The sequence below is a fragment of the Pelodiscus sinensis genome, chromosome 9 (genome assembly GCF_049634645.1).
Source record: "Pelodiscus sinensis isolate JC-2024 chromosome 9, ASM4963464v1, whole genome shotgun sequence".
In the NCBI taxonomy this organism is placed as follows: Eukaryota; Metazoa; Chordata; order Testudines; family Trionychidae; genus Pelodiscus; species Pelodiscus sinensis.
Window position 1 is genome coordinate 17,064,563 of NC_134719.1, and position 20,389 is coordinate 17,084,951.

The 20,389-nt window shown below is 43.2% G+C and overlaps 1 protein-coding gene across 3 annotated transcripts in view; it reads left to right on the forward strand.

Moving 5' to 3' along the window:
- Positions 1–20,389, forward strand: part of ALG6 (ALG6 alpha-1,3-glucosyltransferase) — a 50,190-nt gene that overhangs the window by 16,154 nt on the left and 13,647 nt on the right. For all 3 annotated transcript variants that reach the window (XM_075936152.1, XM_075936153.1, XM_075936154.1), the window contains exons 4-7: positions 3,870–3,959; positions 5,169–5,257; positions 17,786–17,868; positions 18,680–18,744. In XM_075936152.1, coding sequence (XP_075792267.1) covers positions 3,870–3,959; positions 5,169–5,257; positions 17,786–17,868; positions 18,680–18,744 — 327 coding nt within the window. The remainder of the gene's footprint in view (positions 1–3,869; positions 3,960–5,168; positions 5,258–17,785; positions 17,869–18,679; positions 18,745–20,389) is intronic.

A 20,389-nucleotide genomic window follows, 5' to 3' on the forward strand; every position in this document is an offset into this window, starting at 1 on the left:
ATAAGGTACTTCAGGCAGCTCATACGGAATTGAAGAAATATAATTTACTGTAATAAATGTCAAATATTGGCTGCATTTGAGTGGATAGACTGGAAAAGCCAAGAACTTGCCGCATGGCAATTATAAAAGACTAGACAGTCTGTTTCATTCTGAGATTTAAAGAGTCTGATGTCTTATTTTTGTAACTTTTATTTTCCTTGAATAAAACCTTCCTCCTTTCATCTGGAAGATGTAGCTAAATTCTAACAGCTGCCAGCCTTCCACCGAAACATCGACAAAGCAGAATTCTAGGCAGGAAAACCCTTCCCTTGTATACCCTCACATATTGTCCTCCAGAGTTTTCTTTCTAAGTTAGAACTAGGTAAAGTGGCTATTGCTGACACCTCTGATCCAGGTTCATGGCCTTGTGTCAGCTATTTAGAAGGTATTACTTTGACAGCTCAGTTAAATCTGCTGTTAAATTTCCTTTAGGCTTTTGTTTCTTCTACATACTGATAGAATTACCCAAAAGTAAGTGTAATATCCATCTATATTAAACTCCACTTTGTCTACATATGTATTCTTGTATGTCTGCCCCTAATTGATTATGGTATACTTTATAATCTAAAAGTAGGGGGAACTAGGTTCAGAATTTTCCAACAGGTACTGTTGTGCTTCACAAAATGTATGTTATCAAATCCAACTTTGTTTGTTATTTATTCATTCCTGTCATGATTGTGAAGGGCAAGAGCCTGCCCTCAGACTTTAACAGCAGCTCATTACTCAGATAATATTTTCTGCCTCTATGTGAGGAACATCTATTGATGTTCGTAAGAGTTCTTTGTATAAAGAAAAGCAAAATTGGATCCAAGGTCTACAACGTGGATCAGAGAAGGTGAATTCTTCCTTACAGTAGTTCTGTGTAAGCTCTCTACCTCCTTGTTTCACTCAGTGATGACACAGTTTAGTATCAGAAATACAATGTTTTCTTTCAAAGTAATCAATTGTGATATTACAAAAGTGAACATTGCAAAATGAATTGCCAGGAGAAGCAGTTCTGATTTCAAAAAGATTTCTTCATACCTTTGTCATTCCGGGGTTCATCAGTGAAAGGAGTGAAATAGAGTGCTGCTGCACCTGACTGTTTAATGAGATTTAGGTACTGTATTTTAACAAATGAGTGCATATGTATGCATGTGAAACATGGGGTACTGTAGTGAAGAAAACATACATTTCTTGGTTCTGTTTCAGTAATGATTTGGCTCTGTGGCTATTTGTCAGCAGATGTTTTTCTGGCTTTAGCTTTGCAAGTTATTGGGCCTTCCACTGATCTGTGGCTTTGTCCATCATGGATCTAAATATGACAGTTGTGCAAAGCATGTGAAAGGTGCTTTATGAAGTAAGAGAATTCTCCTGTATCCAGTCAGAAACAAATCTGGTGAGCTGATGTGCCCTCTGAAGGTAAAAATGGACTGCCTAAATCCAAAGAACAGAAATTGAGAACCTTAATGTAAGGGAAACCACCCTACAGATGAGATCAAATCAATATTCTTTAAAAGTTACCCTTTTTTGAGCTCTGCTAAATCTGTGTTCCTTTTTTGAAGAATTTGCATTTGACTTAAAATTGGTGAGGATTTCTGTCGTAACAGGTTCTGGATTTGTTTTTCCAACCCCGTACTGTTTTGCATTTTGATGGCAACTGGTCACTAGCTGTGGTATTGCTTTAGCACAGTGCTGTATTGTAAGAAACATTTTGGATTTGCATTTTTCATTTTGTCTCTCATGTTGACTTATTTTAGTTTTGAACTGTAACTTACAATAGTGTACATCTTTCATTTCAAAACATGTTCACATTCAAGTTCAACTTCTGGTTCATGCACAAACTGGTGAGTAGGGCTATACCACATGGCTGTGGATTGAGTTGGGGATGATCTTATCAAATCAGGAATTGTGGACTTTGGCGGATGTAGGAAGCTCATTTTGTTCAAGCATTCTATGTCTCATTAGGCGCTGGATCCCAACAAACTGGCTCCATGTAAAGCCGGAGCACCAGCATAATGTGCTCTGTATAACAAGTAAAACAAAAGGAAAAAATATGCAGCACTTTAAAGACTAACAAGATAGTTTATTAAGTGATGAGCTTTCGTGGGCCAGACCCACTTCTTTAGATCAGGCGAACATGGCTACCTCTCTATTACTGTGTAACAAGTGTTAGTTATAACTATTAGTTTCAAACTAGAGTAAATAATAAAATTGTCAAACACATAGATGAACATAATTTGTTAGGGAAAAATCAGCATGGTTGGTGTAAAGGGAAATAATGCATTACTAGTTTCCTAGAGTTCTTTGAGGGGATCAACAAACGTGGTCAAGGGGGATCCAGTGGATATAGTGTACTTAGATTTCCAGAAAGCCTTTGACAAGGTCCCTCACCAAAAGCTTTTAAGTAAAGTTATTTGTCATGGGATCAGAACGAAGGTCCTCTCATGGATTGATAACTGTTTAAATGACAGGAAAAAAGGATAGGAATAAATAGTAAGTTTTCAAAATAGAGAGAGGTAAGTAGTGGTGTCCCCCAAGAGTCTGTACTGGGACCAATCCTATTCAATCTTTTTATAAATGATCTGGAAAAAGGGATGAACAGTGAGTTGGCAAAATTTGCAGATGATAGTAAACTGCTCAAGATATTTAAGACCAAAGCAGACTGTGAAGAGCTTCAAAAAGATCTCACAAAACTCAACAAAATCGCAAATGAATTTTAATGTTGATAAGTGCAAAGTAATGCACATTGGAAAAAATAATCTCAACTATACATACAATATGATGGGGACTAATTTAGCTATAACTACTCGAGAGAGATCTTGGAGTCATTGTGGATAGTTCTCTGAAAATATTCACTCAATGTATAGCGGCAGTCAAAAAGGCAAACAGAATGTTAGAAATAATTTAAAAAGGGATAGAGAATAAGATAGAGAATATCTTACTGCATGTATAAAAATCCATGGTACGTCCACATCTGGAATACTGCATGCAGATGTGGTCACCTCATCTCAAAAAAGATATATTGGCATTGGAAAAGGTTCAGAAAAGGGGAACAAAAATGATTAGGAATTTGGAATGAGTTCCATATGAAGAGAGATTAAAAAGACTGGGACTTTTCAGCTTAGAAAAGAGGACACTAAGGGGGGATATGATAGAGGTCTATAAAATCATGACTGGTGTGGAAAAAAGTGAATAAGGAAAATGTATTTACTTTTTTCCATAACATAAGAACTAGGGGTCACCAAATTTAAATTAATAAAATTTAAAACAAAAGGAAGTTTTTCTTCATGCAGTGCACAGTCAACCTGTGGAGCTCCTTGCCAAAGAATGTTGTGAAGAACAGGACTTTAACAGGCTTCAAAAAAGAACTAGATACATTCATGGAGGTTTAGGTCCATCCATGGCTATTAGCCAGGATGGGTAGTAATGGTGTCCCTAGCCTCTGTTTGTCTGGAAATGGATGACAGGACAGGGTCACTTGATGATTTACCTATTCTGTTCATTCCCTCTTGGGCATCTGGCATTGGCCACTGTTGGAAGACAGGATACTAGGCTAGATGGACCTTTGGTCTGACCCAGTATGGCCATTCTGATGTACTTATGAATGTGCATAACTAGGTTTAGGGCCAGTTTTCACATCTCTATCAGCTTCTTACAGTCTTACACACCACAGTCGTCAGTAAGTGTATACTGAATTGTTTGCTAATTTTGTTTTACTGTTTAAAGTTGTTTCTAGTAAAGCAAAACAAAAAAATCCCAGTTTGCCTTAAAGTGCATATTCTTTAGGCTGAATGAAATTAGAATGATGGAATCCTAGATACATTTTTAAGTGTCCTTTTGTTTTTCAGGTACTTCAATACCAGTGACAATAATCTGCAATACTGGGGCCTTGATTATCCACCTCTTACTGCTTATCACAGTCTTGTATGTGCTTATGTGTAAGTTAACCATTTAAGGATTATCTTAAATGTTCTCTGTTGGTGGAGAATGAAAAAATGAATGCATTATCCCTTTCCTTCCAGAGGAGAGAAACAAAGCAAATCACAGAGATTTACGTCTTTGGCATAGTTTACTTATTTAAAAGCATTATATAAAAGGTGTTGTAGAAACACTAGACTAGATAGAGAATTACGACTTTAGCCCTCTTGTTTCAAACCTGATCCTGCATTTGTTCCACATTGAAATCAATTGGGGGGAGCTTTTCCTGCAAAAGGACTGCAGGATCAATTCCTTAGGTATTCCAGTGCCTCCAGTGGGTGCAAATTACATTTTAGCCTAAGCTATGGGTCATAGTCATAGCTTTCTGAGTAAGTCATTTAGGGTCAGTGATGCACATAGTAAGGCATGTCAGAAATTGTTTACAGCAAATTGAAAATTAATCTTGTATTGAGAGCCCAAGTGGCATTTGATGAGTGGGATGCTCTTTCCATATGGCAGAGGTGGGGAGCCTCCAGCATGCTGGCCATGCATGGTTTGTCAGGGTTAGCCACTGGCCGGCTTTGTTTACTTGAGCTCCACAGCTCCCAGTGGCTAACATTTGCCATTTCTGGCCAATGGGAGGTGCAGGGCTCTTTGCCTTTGAATGCTCAGGTAAACAAACCATCCAGTGGCCTACCAGCAGCTAACCCTGATGAACCCTGTGTTCCCCACCCATGCTATCTGGTCTTTGACCAGTATTGGAACAGCTTTTAGAATGGAGTGTTATGTTCAGGGGGAGACAGAAAAAGGGTGCTGCAGGTCAAGTTAAGATGTACTGGCAGAGATATGTGGGGGAAGTTTGCTTCACCTCTGTCTGCATTATGCCTACTTTCTGCTTAATGCTTTTTTTTAAAAAAAATCACAAGTTAGCTTTCAGTTTGAGAAATGACAAACTAGTAGATGCAAAATAGTAATAGAATTAAATTTTTATCTGCACAAGGTAATTATTTTAAATTTTGGTATTGCTGATTAGCGGCTAAAGATGATAAAATAAACTGTTCTAGTGACGAGAAAACCCCTTTCCTGGTCACTATTGCTTTTTGATAAAGTTGCCTCATTCATCTTAACCTTCTGTATGTGCCCTGTGCATATCATCTTTATTGCTGAAAAGGATGTAAAGAGAAATGAGAACTGTCCACATTTTGATGTGTCTATACTTTGTTTTACAGTGCAAAGTTAATAAATCCCGATTGGATTGCTCTCCACACATCCCATGGGTATGAGAGTCAGCCACACAAGTTATTCATGCGCGCAACAGGTAGGAAAAATTGCGTTTCTGTTACTTGATCTTAGTTTTTCTGCTCACTAATTTAGCACATTTAATTTGGCATCACTTTTTTCTTATTCAATTTCTGCTGCAAAATTGATGGACTTTGAGGGTCCTGCAGGTCTGACATTGTTAACTGAGCCTCAAAGTGTATGTCTACACAGCAGCGTTATTTCAGAATAACTGATGTTATTCCAAAATAATAAAGAGTGCATCTACACAGCAAGCAATTATTTTGAAATAATGGCGAGCTGGAGGACTTGTTACTTCAACTCCTTGTAACCCTCATTTCACAAGGAGTAAGGGAAGTCGAAGGAAGAGTGTTCTTCCTTCAATTTCCTGCTGTGTAGACCGGGCCAAAAGCCAAATTAAGCTATTTCAACTTCAGCTACACAATTGACGTAGCTGTAGTTGCGTTGCTTAATTCGAATTTTGCCCTGTTGTATAGACATGTCCTAAGTGTCTCCAACTCTGATCTCATTGTGAAAGTGGCAGATATTGTTAAATTGAATCTTTAAGCAGAATCTTTAAATTGAACTGGTCTTAGTAACAACTTTAAAAGCTTTTTTTTCAGTAGTTTGGATCTCAAATTTAGATTTTAAAGGTGAACTGCAAAGGATTTTTTAAAGTGGATTTGCAACTTTATAATGCCTGAAGGTTTTATTTTATTTTTAATTCTGCTTGCTTTTTATCTTCTCCGTATCAAGAGTATTAAGACTGGCCTATATTGCATTTGGAGAAAAAAACTCTTAGGGGTTTCAGGGATATATATTGTGAGTTTTCATATCTTAATTGGAAGGGAGAGTATTTAATCTTTATAACAAAGACAACCTTTCTCCAAAATGTTCACCAGCCACTAGCATTAAATAGGTGTTAACAAAAACATGGAAAATCAAAGTGTTTTGAACAGTGTGATTAAAAATCTCAAAATCACTTTCTGATCATATTAGCACTTTGAACAGCATCTATAATGAAAATGTAATGTAATATATTTGGACTCCATTAAGATAGAAAATAATTTCATTTCTTCTCATGAGCATGATAGTGGAACAGCTGCTGATATGTCCAGTGGCTTGTAGCTAGTGAAGAATAGTGGGAGCAGTGATGTGACAGTAGCTGTAAAGGCAGCCAAATCACCCCATTATTTTTTAAAGTTTAGTCATATGTTTTGGTTCAGATGGCAGTGCAATCCCATAAAATGCCTGTGTTGGGCAAGCATCCTTATTTTGCTGATTATATTGAGCAGAATCTGATGCTCATCAATAGTACTTCCTTTTGTTGCCCACAAACCTTTCAGTGTGGTTTCTAGTAATTGATTATATTTAGAAAAAAATCACTAGGATGAAATTACCCTTGAAATGGTCTGTATTAATGTTCAAATCAGCACGCTTGACAAAACATTGATGTACAGACTAAGAAAATTGAAGTACGTCCTTTTAACAATAGCCATTAAACTAGTGCATCAGGATTACAAACTCAGTACAGTTCAATGTTGACCATTGATGTTATAGTCTCGTTTTGAATTTTAAACATGTACATTTGAAAACATTTTCTCCAACAAGTGACAAGTTGATAATGTTTCACAGGCTGTGTTAGTCTTGTGGTCTTGCTCATTTGGAGTTTGCTTCTTCAGGTTGCTGAACACTAGACTTCAGTTCTAGCAAAGCACTTAGAACAGTGGACTCCAACTTTTTAACCACAAGATCACTTTTTCAATATAAAAGTAAGATCTACCTAAAACTCAAATACCCTTCCTTCCCGCCCCTTCTCTGAGGTCTCAACCTGCTCATTCCATCCTTCTTCCTCCCCCATCCTCACTCGCTTGCACCAGGCTGGGGTAGGAGGTTGGGGTACATGCTCTGGTCTTTGGCCAAAGGGTTTGGAGTGTGGGAGGGGCTCCGGGCTTAGCCAGGGTGGGGGATTGAAATCTAGGAGGGGGTTTGGGTGCAAGCTCTGGGAAGGAGTTTGGGTGCAGGGAGACTTACATCTGGGGCAGAAGGTTGGGTGCAGGAGGATGTTCAGAGCTGGGACAGGGGTTTAGAAGGCAGGCTTTGGCTGGACACTGTTTAACTGAGATGGCTTCCAGGTGGTGGAGCAGTGGGGTTAAAGCAGGCTTACTCCTGCCCTGGCCTTGCACCACTCCTGAAAGCAACTGGCATGTATATTAGTGGTTCCATGTGCTGCCCTTCATTTATGGGCATTGAGCCCACAGCTTCTACTGGCCACGGTTCCCTGTTGTTGCACAATGGGAGCTGCAGGAGTGGTGTTTGCAGGCAAGGACAGCATGTAGAGAACCTCTGCTCTGGCTTTCTCAGGGGCTACAGGGACATGCAAGCCACAACCAGGAGCAACCACAGGGATAATTACTCCATCCATGACAGATTAGGCATGTTAGAGCTCACTACTCAAAGAATTAAATTTAAGTGTAAGAGAGAAATGAAAATTATGAAATGCACTGGCCTGTCAAAAACCAAAACCAACAGACTCTGCAAGCAGTAACAGAAGTAACAATAAACCCCCACGTGTGTGTTGGATTGGGAGATAAGAGTGAAGGACAGTGTGTGTTTGTGAGAACGACAGACACACACAGTGTGTGGACGTGACAGATTTGCATTGCCAAGCTCCGTCCATCCCCTTCTCTCTGTGTGGAGATGGGGTACAGGAATGGAGGGAAGAGGGACACCCTGACATCAGCACCTCCACTTCTCCCTCCCACGGCCTGCACAGCAAGCAGGAGGCTCCCAGGGGGACAGCTCCAAGGCAGAGGACAGGAGCAGCATGACAGTGGGTAGAGGGGCAACTGAAGTACCAGCACTTGAAAGCTTCCCGGCCAAACCAGTCAGGATCACCTGCCTGCAGTTCCAAGATCTACCGGTAGATCCTGATCTACTGGTTGGTGACCTCTGACTTAGAACAATGGTTCTGAAAGTGTGGTCCCTCTAGTGGTCTGTGACTGTCTTGTAGGTGGGCAGCAGGCTCGGGGCTTGGTCTGCCATCTTGCTGTTCCAGCCCTGTGCCCCTCTCTGCATGGTTGAAGCGTCAGCGCCAGTTTCCTCACTGTGTAGGGGGAGCCCTGAGCCACGCAGATTGGATCTGGCTAGTGAGGGTGGGAAGCAGCTTCACACACTGCCGCTCCCCTCCCCCTGAGCTAGGGGAATGGCAGCAAAGGAAACTGCTCACGGTGAGGCTTTTCCTGCTGCTCCCATTGGCCAGAGTCATGGTGCCTTGGAGTGCGCAGAGCCAGATAAGCATCTCCTAGCTCCCTCATGCCCAGAGCGTACATCCCATTGCCCACTAAGACCCCACTTCCCCACCCTGCTCCTGCACCCTCCCTCCTGCCCAGATCTTGCACACCCACCTGCACCTCACCTTCTGCCCAGACACCCTACCCTCAGCCCTTTCCTGCACCCTACCACCCCCTGAAACTCCCACCCGGTTCTTGCACCCTACCTCGCACCCTCACCTCCTCCTGAACCCCACCTCCCGCCCGTACCCTGCTCCCCCATCCCTATCCTGCTCCCTGGTAGCTCCCTCTTGCACACTGAACCTCTCATTTTTGGTCCCACCTCAGGGAGCCCAAAACATCTACTGGCCCAGGAACCCCTGAAGAATTAATCTGGCCTGTGGGAAGCCCTGAACTTCTGTCCTCCCTTCCTTCCTCACATCCCCCATGGGGTTGTAGTGTGAGGGGAGCGAGGTATGTCAGCCAGGAGCCACATTATAAGGGTTCGGGGCTTTTGTTGGTTTTTTTAGTTGGTATGTTTTTTTTCTTCTAACTTTTGTGTGGCCCCGGATTGATTTTTCTGTGGGTCAGTGGCCCCGATCCAAAAAGTTTCCCCACCCCTGCCATAAAGACAATGTTGAAACCTTTGGTTTTGGACATAAATTAATATTTTACTTTATTTAAAACAAAGTTTGATAAAAATGATAAAGTTAAATCTGTTTAATAGTTTTGATGAATAATGTTTCCTTTCCTAATGATTGTATATGCCCCTTTATGTTATATCTGAGTATTTGTTTTTATGCTCCTATAGCCTAATACGAATAATTTAGTATTTAAGGTTTTATAGAGTTAAGCAAAGGTATTTTGTCATCATGGGTGGTTGGCTGGTGGTCCGCGGAAATGTTTGCATTGAGCAGGGTGTACTGGGGGCCAAAATGTTTGAGAACCACTGACTTAGAAGATTCTTAACGCTAAGGGCATGTCTTCACTTTCGGAAGAGCGACCTCATGTTGATCTTCTGTCATTCAATTTAGTGTGGGTCTGGTAAGGAACTGTCAAATTAAATGCTGAGGGTGCCCCCATCAACCCCAGAACTCCTCTCCCTTGATGGGAGAATTTCTCCTGTCAACCTCCTGCTGTGGGCCACCCAAGAAAATCAGTGCAAGGTACGTTGACTCCAGCTTTGTAATTCATGTAGCTGGAGTTGTGAATCTTGCATCAATTATTTTTTCCGCCAATGCAGACCTGACTTAAGCACGAGAAGTCCCATTGAATTTAAGCACTTTGCTGGATCATTCTGTTGTTCATTCTAGACTGAAAATAATGCAGCAACATAATTACGTTTTCAGAGAGAAACAGGCCAAGGTTTTCGGAAGTCAGTAGTGATTTTGGGTACCTCAGTTTCTTGGTGCCAGATTTGAGACACTTGAAAGGGACATGATTGTCTGAAAGTGCTGAGACATACACTTCAGGCCCTTCAAGTTCTGAAAATTAGGCTGTTCAAGTTCTCTCTCGTTCCCCACCCCATATCACTAATGAATTTTTAAAATTTAGATCCCATTATTTGAAATGTCAAGTCCCAACAGTTTCATAACAGAATTACTACAAGGGACCTTGGAAGCCATCAAATCCAGCCCACTGCACTGAGGCAGGACCAAGCAAACCAGTACCGTCTCTAACAGGTTTGTCCAACCTGTTCTTAAAATATTCAGTGATGGGTTTGCACAGCCTCCGTTGGAAGCCTGTTACATAACTTAAACTACATTTCAGTTAGAAAGTTTTCTCTATCATCTAACCTAGCTGTCCCTTGCTGCAGATTATAAGCCCTTTACTACTTCTCCTAATTTCAGTGGACATAGACAACAATTGATCTCCATCCTTTTTATAATAGCACTTACTATGTTATAGAGAAACAAGTCACAAAATTGGGATCTTTATTTTGCTGGTCTCACACCTTCCTTTCCTTAGAATAATGAAATCTGTCTTTCAAAGTCAGGATTTTTTCTTAAAACTTTATTTTCTTTGTCTACATTGTTTTGTAATATTGTTTCCTCTGATCAGAGGGGTGAATGCTCACACAAGATATTACTAGAGTATTTGTAAATTTCCTTTTATATGAAAGGAAATTTTGAGATATGAAAGTTTTGAAAAATGAGCCAATTATAGAAACATATCCAACTGTATATTAGGGATATAATAGAATAGCAGTTTACACAGTTAACTGATAAGCCAACGTTTATTGGTTACGCACAGGCTCCCATCTTGCTGCCATGGAGCTGGCTGCTGCCCCACACTGCTGCTTCTGTATTAAAGGCAGCAGGGTGGGGTAGCAGCCAGCTTCTCGGAAGCATGGTGGCAGGCCCACGCTGCAGGTGCATGTAACTGCTGAAATTTTTCCCACAGGAGTTTAACTGATAACAGAACTGATAATCTGATGTTTATCGGTTAACTGGTTAAACTCTTACACTCCTACTGTAAATAGTAGGTAATTAGAACAAAGTGAAGTATGTTTTATTTTGGAAGAGAGACAGTAAAACCTGCCAAGAGCAATCACTCTTTAGCAAAAGTGGTTGCTTGTAAGCAGTGATCTCTTTTCAAAGGTTTGGTGTAAAATAGTCATTTTTACGATGCACAGAAAGGCTATAATTGTTACCAGTGTTTTCTGTTTAATTTTAATTGATTTTTAAAAGACATTACATACGATATGCTGTATTGTAGTTAACATCTCATGGTGGCTTTATTAATACGGTATTGCAGTAGAGGTTGAAACTCTCATAACCAGGATTCTCTGGTCCGGCAATATCCATGGTCCGGCACAGATGTTGCAAGACTAAAGAATCCCAGTGGACGGCCAGTGGTAAGGATCCCTGCGGGGCCAGCAGGGCAGTGGGATGCCTGCAGCGAACCCACCATCAGAACATGGCAGCAGGTCTGCCCGTCGGGTTTGGGAGACACACACGTAGCTGCCCAGCAGGGCTGGGAGCTGCAGTAGTTCGGAGGGGCAGGGATCCACAGCTCGCAGCTGCCCAGTAGGTCTTGGAGTCCCAGTGCAGTGTGCATGGCTGCCCTGTGGGACCCAGAACCAGGGCAGCGATGGCTGCCCAGCGGAGTCGGCAGGGCAGTGGGGCCAGCAGGAGGTGAGGAGCTGGCCAGAGGGGCCAGTAATTACCTCCCTCATCTGGGACTGGTCAGGTCCCGAGGGTGCCAGACCAGGGAGGACCAACCTGTATTTGTGTTACTCAAAAGAGGAAATTCAGTGCACTAATACTTATCTTCTAGACTTAAGCCAAAAAAAAATTAATGGTGCATGTGTTATTAAAAAAAAAAGTCCTAGTTTCAATCTAAAGTAGTCTGTATTTATTTGAAAAAGTTACTTTTTCTTGTCTGCCTCTGTGATGATAGGAGCATGTTTATGACTACTTCTGCATCATTGAACAGCTCTGTAAGTCGGTTGTTGCCCTTTAGATTGGCAAATGCGTTCATGTCTTTAATCATATTCTTGGCTGCAGGCACAGAAATGATATTCCTGGGAGTTGAGAGGAACCATTGCTATCCTTTTCATCATCATCATTATCATTCGTTTCTAGGAGTTTTGTAGCAGGCCATGACCAGTCTGTGACCTCTTCAGTTTCTGAAAGGTTCTCATCAGTCTGGTACGTCGTTTTAGTCAGTACACCAAAAAAACTGCGACATATTAACTACTGCAGGTGGAAGCTCATGTTCATCTTTTGGATGAACATCTTCATTTGGTGAATCTGCAGTTGACTTGGAAAGGGTGAATGACATTGAACAAAACATTTTTTTGACGTGCTTTGCTCAATCTCACTTCATACTTAATGAACCCCATGTATGGCATTCAAGAGTGAAATCTTTTTCAAAAGCTTTAGGCCCAATGAAGTTATATCAGATGCAATTTGATGAAGAATAAATTAAATTTGCCTTTTGTGAAATTTCAGTTTCAGGGTCTGAATAACCCCGGCATCCATAGGTTACAACACAGAGGTGCTGTTTGGAGGGAAGAAGCAGAGTTTAATGTTTGTGCATTTAACAGGGCAGTGGCATGACATTATTCACAAACAATAGAATTTTTTGTCCATTTACTAGCAATTTGTGATTAAATCTTTGTAATTATTTTTCAAAAAGCTCTGAGCTGATCTGTGCTTTTTTTGCTGAATTCATATTCCATGGACAGCTCCTTGATACTCAGCTTGATAAAGCATCCTGTATGTTGAGATTTACGGACCAGTATAGGCTTTTCTTTATCTCTATTCATGTTGGTGTATAAAGCAAGTGCCATTCTGTTCTTTGAATATTTCCTATTTGAATATTGCTTGCCTTTGACAAGGAGAGTTTTGTTGATGCCACTGCCTTTAAAAAAACAATCCATTGTCATTCATGTTGTAGATTTCAGATGGTTGATAATACTGGATGTGTTCAGATAACTTTTGCTTCTGGTCTGAAACCACATCTTGCTTAACGTTTCTAGTCTTACCACATGCTGCCCCATCAGCTCCACTTACGTGATGCAGTTCTGCAGTGATCTGGAAACCTATTTTCAGCATCTCCAACTGAAGGAATATTTCCAACACACCAATGAATATTGCACTGACCCACAGGATCCCTCCTACTAACACTATAAAGAGAAGAATTATATATGTGGACTCCTCCTAATGGTCGAAATGACAGTCTGGACTTCTACACTGATTGCTTCTGTGAACGTGCACAGGCTGACATTGTGAACAAACAACATCATGTGGCACATACATGCAGGAGGCTGCCAGGCCACATTCTACAGGCCTTTTTTCTCTGATCCCGCTGAGGAATATCAAAAGAAACTACAGTATCTGCTCAGGAAATTCCCTGCTATCACATGGAACCAAATTTACAGATACACTCCCAGATCCCCGACCAGGAGCATTTTATCTGCTACTCAAGATCCATAAACCTGGGAATCCCAGACATCCCATCATCTCAGGCACTGGCATCCTTACAGAAGAATTATCCGGCTGTGTTGACTCTCTCCTCAGATCCTATACTACCAGCACTCCTATCTATCTTTGAGACACCACCGACTTCCTAAGGAAACTACAGAGCATCAGTAATCTTCCTGAATACCATGGAGCATCAGTTATCTTCCTGGCTACCATGTCTGTAAAAGCTCTTTACATCAATATTCCACACAAGGATGCACTACAAGCTGTCAGTAATACCATCTTTGATGATGCCACAGCACACCTGGAGGGTGAGCTATGTGATTTTTGTCTTCACCCACAATTATTTCCAATTTGGGGACAATTTATATCTTCAAGTCAGTGGCACTGCTATGGGTACCCTCATGGCTCCACAATATGCTAGTGTTTTTATGACTGACCTAGAACAACATATTCTCAGCTCCTGTCCCCTAGTACTCCTCCTCTATTCACGTTACATTGATGACATCTTCATCATATGGACCCATGGGAAGGAGACCCTTGAAAAATTCCACAGGGATTTCAACAATTTCCACCCCACCATCAATGTCAGCTTGGATCAGTCCACTCAAGAGATCCACTTCCTGGACACTACAGTACAAATAAATGATGGCCACATAAACACTATCCTATACTGGAAAAGTATTGACTGCTGTTCTTACTTAGGTGCCTCTAGCTTCCAACTAGAACACATCACATGATCCATTGTCTACAGCAGGCATGTCCAAAGTCCGGCCCGCGGGCCAATTGCGGCCCGTGTTCCGATTTAATACGGCCCCCGCTTTCTCCCCCTCTCCTGGCTCCCCGGCGCAATTTTGAACTGGCGCGCCCAGCGCGCCGCTTCCAGCCACGCCGCCACCCATGGCCTCCGCGGTCCTAGAGCCTGCCCTGTAGGGCACGTCCGCAGCCCCGCTCCCCCGCTCGGCTGCGGGTTCGCCCTGTGCCCGGGCCGCCGTGAGGCCGGCGTGCCCTGCGCTCTCCGCCCACCTCCGGCCCTGCGGGCCCTCCGCCTTAGGGCTGAGAGTGCGGGGACAGCCCTCACACATGTTCACTTCTTCAGATCTGGCCCTCTTTGAAAAAAGTTTGGACACCCCTGGTCTACAGCCAAGGTACAACTGGATGTGCTTCAGTCCCACAGACGGAGACACCTACAAGATCTTTATCAAGAATTCTTAAAACTTAAATACCCACTAGGGAAGAGAGGTAACAGATTGACAGAGTCAGACAAATACCTAGAAGTCACCTACTTCAAGACAGGGCCAACAAGGAAAATAACAGAACAACTCTGGCCATCACCTACAACCCCCAGCTTAAAAGCTTCCAGCACATCATTGACAATCTACAACCTATCCTGGAAAATGATCCCTCGCTCTCACAGACCTTGGGAGACAGGCCAGTCCTCGCCTACAGACAGTCTCCCAAGTTGAAGCAAATACTTAACTAGCAGCAGTGTTATTACAGTATCACTGTATAATACAGATACGCTTACCCAGGAACCTATCCCTGCAACAAACCTGTTACCAACTTTGTCCACATATCTATGCAAGCGACACCATCACAGGACCTAACCACATAAGCCACAATATCATGGGCTCATACATCTGCACACCCCTAATGTGATACATGTTATCAAGTGCCAGCAATGCCTCTTTGCCATGTATATTGGTCAAATTGGACAGTCTCTGCACCAAAGGATAAATGGAGACACAAAGCAGACATGAGAATGGTAACATACGTAAACCTGTATTCCCAATCTGTGGTCAGTGGACCTCTGGGGGTCTGTGAGGGTACTGCAAGGATCCGCAGAAAGTTTTTAAAAGTAAGGATCGGGATCCTTACATTTCTTTTCCTTTTCTTCTCTTCCCCCCCCCCCACCCGAAGCACAAGGGGGAGGGGGAAGCAGCTGCATGCGCCTGGACATGGCTTGATTTTGATCCCTTTTTTCCGGAAGCTAAGGGAGCATGGAAAAAGTGCTTGCGTGCCATGCATGCCTCTCACACCAGAGCTCCCTTTGGCCATGAGAGCCCCCACGCTCCGTGGATGGGCTGGGGATGGAGGGGACAGGAGCCGAGGAAGCAGCACGGGTGAACAGCAGCCAGTGGGACCCGAGAAGCTCCATGCCCTGCAGTCTGCACGTTCCTCACACTGAAGTTGACAAGCTGCGACTGTCCTCTGGAGTCAGCTTATAAACGGGTCTGCCACTTTTTACCATTCCCCCGCCCCCTCCTTTTTGAATACGTCACCCTGCTCTAACCATTCAAAAGCTATTAGAGTGGCAGGAAGGGTTTAGTTGGGCTAGCAAAAATGGATTGCTTGGGGAGAGGGTGTTTGTGAAATTTTAATAGATTGAAAAGGGGTCCATATCCTTGAAAAGGTTGGGAACCACTGCTGTAGGGGAACATTTGAATCCCCTTGGACATTCAATAATGGATTTAAAAGTAGGCCAAAGGAATTTTATCACCCAATTACAGAGGGAGACATGAACTGGAATTCAAGATCAACACTGTTAACTTAGGCTTGAATAAAGATCTTAACTGGTTAACACACTACAAAGGCAACTTCCTTGTCATTGATATTCACATTTCCACATCACAGGTTATGAATGAGACACATTCTCAGGGCAGCCAGCTCCATGTGGGCTGGGACAGCTCTGTACTGGGATTAGCGGGGAAGCTGCCAGTGAAGCAAGTCTGGCTTCTGCTCAGATCTGTGGCTGTTTCTGGGGTGAAGTGTGATACTCAAAGATAGGCAGGCACCAGGCAGCCTGCCATAGCACCATTGACCAGGAGCCACACAGGTAAGCCTGAGCCCCAACCCTCCATTCTGAGCCCCTGCAACTGAGAGCCACCTCCTGCACCCTAAATCCATCATCTCCAGCCCCACCCCAAGTCCCACACCTGCAGCCCAGAGCCAGTACCTCAGCCCCCAGCCCTGAGCCCCTCTCCAAACCTGGAGCTCCCTCTTGCATCCGAAACCCCTCATCTCTGAGTCCCTCCCTAGAATCTGTGCCCCCTGCCTCAGCCCAGAGGCCCCTTCTGTATTAAAAATCCTTTGGCCCCTCATTCTCCAGAGGGCTTATACCCCAACAGGGGCGCCATTTCAGATTTTGGAGGGGGAAGACAATGTGTGCATGCCATGATGGGGGTGGGGGAAAGAGGGTGAGAGCATGGGGATGGCAGACAGAGGAGAGAGGCTTCAGCAGTGTTATTGATCATGCTTTGTACAAGCAAAGTATCAAATGTGTGGGGGGTAGTCCACCTCCCCCCCCCATATCTCTCTATCCAGGGGCTACTAAGGCACTGGAAAACTCTACTTTTTTGGCAGATAATTCAACAGTTAGCTTACGGGAGCACTGTATCTAATTACTATATAAAAGAAAGAAAATTAAATAAATATTAAATCCATTCAGCTCTAACACTAACATATTCTGATATCTTGTGGCAAGTCACTTAAGGGATCTGAAAAGGTAACACACAGAAACCTGTTGGGGAACATTTTAACTTTCCTGGGCACTCATTAATGGATCTCAAAGTCACTGTACTGTTTCAGGCCAATTCCACAAGCCAAATACACAGGGAAGCCTTGGAACTTAATTTCATTTGCAGGTTTGATTCCTATCACAAAGTATGAATAAAGACGTTGGCTGGATGACCCGCTACATTCTATATCCTAATGACATAAAAAACCAAACAAGGGGTACTGAAGAACAATTTGCAACTTCGTTATCAGCTTCAAGTAGCATGGAGACTCTAACTGGCTCTTTTTTTCTCTTGTTTTTCCCTTCTCTCTCTCCCATCCCTTATTCAAAACTGGACCTTTAATAACACCTTTCATCTGAAGAAGTGCCCGCGAAAGCTCATGAAACCATTTATATGTTTTTGTTAGTCTTTTAAGGTGCTGCAAGACTATTTGTTATTTTTTAAATTTTGTTAAGGGACACTGGTTAGCCTTCAAATTTTAATGTAATTCTTACTTTGTTACTAACTCTATGGAAAGAGACAGACCCTGTCAGGACTCCTGGTCTCTATCTCAGCTCTGGATATGTGGCTACATCGCTTGAGGGTTTTATATAGGCTAAACAATACGCAGTTATTGCTCCCATCTTGCAGGTGTATGTAAGTTTTAATCTTTCCTTTTTCTTAAATGGTTTCACAAAACATCAGATGAAAGCCATATAAGTTGGAAGGGAAAAATGGAGAATAAAGCCACCTACTGACAATCCAGAGACAAATTATAAATTGTTATAGACAATTTCAGTGAATTGTGATGAGCTATATTTAAAGTTTGAGGAGATTCTTATGCATAGTTCATCTGTTTGTTTTTCAGTTCTTATTGCTGATTTGCTGGTTTACATACCTGCAGTTGTCTTGTATTGCTGTTGTTTAAAAGAAACATCAACTAAAAAAAAGGCAAGTATAAGTCTATGGGGGGGAAGGGGTGGTGTGTGTGTGTGTGTGTGTGTGTGTGTGTGTGTGTGTGTGTGTGTGAAAAAAAGTATAAAAATATAGTGAACTGGAATATAAATTTAAAAAGCTGAAAAAAGGTTAATGTTACAAAACCACGCAATGCTTTCTGTTTACATTATCTGAATGACAATCAGTATATGTTGCATTAAAGACTTTTCAGTAAGAAAACATGAGGTTATTTTACAGTAATTATTTTATGTCTTTCAGTAACAAGTTGCACTGTTTTTAGTAACCATGAACTGCTGCATTACACTTGTCAAATTTATTGCTTGGGTAGTGTAAACAAGATTTGTGCTGTGACAAGGGTGAATCTATGGACAGCCTTGGGTCTTTACACTTTAGATAGCAGAACTGAAATGCATTGGGAAAGTGACATTATGCACAGGGTTTCTGGTACTCATTCTTCTCAGGCATCTGTGGTCTGTCAAGTCATGGAGCAGTTCCCAGGATTAAATTGAGCACAGTCATGTTTGTGATTTGGCTGGCAGAAGACACTGATGTTACTTGTAATGCCCTTTCCCACTGGGGCTCTCTTCCTCCACTTGCACCCTTGAAGCTATCAGTGGGGGACGCATAACTGGAGGAAAAGAATGTTCTGCAGATATATGAGTAAAAGATCCATAGGAACTTGACTGGGCGAGGCTTGTTAAAGGAGAACCAATCATGTTCTGGTTCCAGGGTGAAATGAACTGTTATGAAATAAAATGCCTTGTTTTTGTGTGTTTAAAATTTTTCTTTTTTTCTTTTCTCCCAGATTGCCACTGCTCTCTGTATATTGCTTTATCCTGGCCTCATTCTCATTGACTATGGACACTTTCAGTATCCTTGCATTTGCTCTAAAATGAAAGAATTGCAGTCCCTTCTATAACATAAAACATCACTTTTAGTGGGGGGAAGGGGAAGGGAGGAGGGAAGTTGGATTTGTTAGCTGACAGTTGAGGGCCTCCCTCCCCCTGCAAAAGTTTTGAAAGGAAAACAGTAACCCTTAAATGGATTGGAGCAGAAGATAAATTGTGGGGGCAAATCCGTTTAACATGGATGGATGGATTTCTTTGCATCTCAAGTCCTACTTTGTTTGAGTAAATGTTGTTGACAGTCTGGTTTTGAAAAGAATGGATACTCCTTGCTTGTATATCATATTACCCGTATAAGTTTCAGAAGTCTTAAAGCCTCCATGCCAATGTTTATATACCCAAAATATAGGCTGAGATTTTCAAAGCCACCAAGGGAAATTGGAAGCACAATTCCCATTAATTGTAATGAGAATGGGGCATGTCACATTTGTATGGGAAGTTTGAAAATTCAACCCTAATGGTATTCATGCAAGTGTGTCCATTGTTCTAGCATTAGTTTTAAAAATAAGTACATCTACACATTTAGCTTGTATTGGAAAATTAGCCGTTGTGACTAGCCATAAGTAAATGCAACAGCTGTAGCAGTGTGTCCCAGGTAACAGAGATAGGAGTAAGTCCTGTGGCTGTGATAAAAGCTCCTGGGCCTTGGCTCTGCTCCTAGCTGCAGTACAAGGCTTACTTCTGACCCTGGCCTCAGCCTCCAGGCTCCTGACATCAGCCTGGTCTCCTGACCATTACTCCTGGGGGAGGGACATGGTCAGATTACATTATAGGTAAACATGGGCACAACCTAAAAAGTTTGGGGTCAACTGCTGTAGAAAATTCAGATGTCCAGAGAGAAACAGTAGTAGAAACCAAATGTTTAAGAAACAGACTTTACTTTCATAAAATATATTAGCTATACAGGCAGTCCCCGACTTACGCGGATCCGACTTATGTCGGATCCGCAGCTACGAACACGGACTGCGGGACCGCGCGGTCCCGCCGCCCGTGTACTCCCGGGCAAGAAAAGCTGCTCGGCATCTCCCTGGTCGGCAGACCAGGAAGACGCGGAGCAAAGCCGCGGAGGGGCTCTGGCAGCGGAGCAGCCCAGGCGCGCCTGGGCTGCTCCGCTGCGTGAGCCCCTCCGCACCCTTGCAAAGCTGTGGGGGAAGCCGGCAGGGGGGCAGCCCAGGGGCACCTCGGCTGATCCGCTGCACGAGCCCCTCCGCGGCTTTGCAAAGCCGCGGGGGAAGCCGGCAGGGGGGCAGCCCAGGCGCGCCTGGGCTGCTCCGCTGCCGGCATCCTCAGAGGCTTTGCTCCCCGTCTCCCTGGACTGCTGGTCTCCAGCAGACTAGGGAAACTGGGAGCAAAGCCATGGAGGACCCGGGCGGCGTGACCGCGGTGCGTCTCGGTCCGCCGCCCACGTCTTCCTGGTCTGCTGGGGGGGTGGGGCGCAGCTAGTACGCCTCCCCCCCCCCCAGCAGACTAGGCTTTTCTCCGTCGCCTGTGGCAGAGCAGCTGGGGCGCTGCCGGTTGGTCCCGCAGCGCCGCTCTGGGCGCTACTGGACCAACCCGGCAGCATCCCAGCTGCTCTGCCCCAGGCATCCTGATTCAGCCCCTGCTGGTCA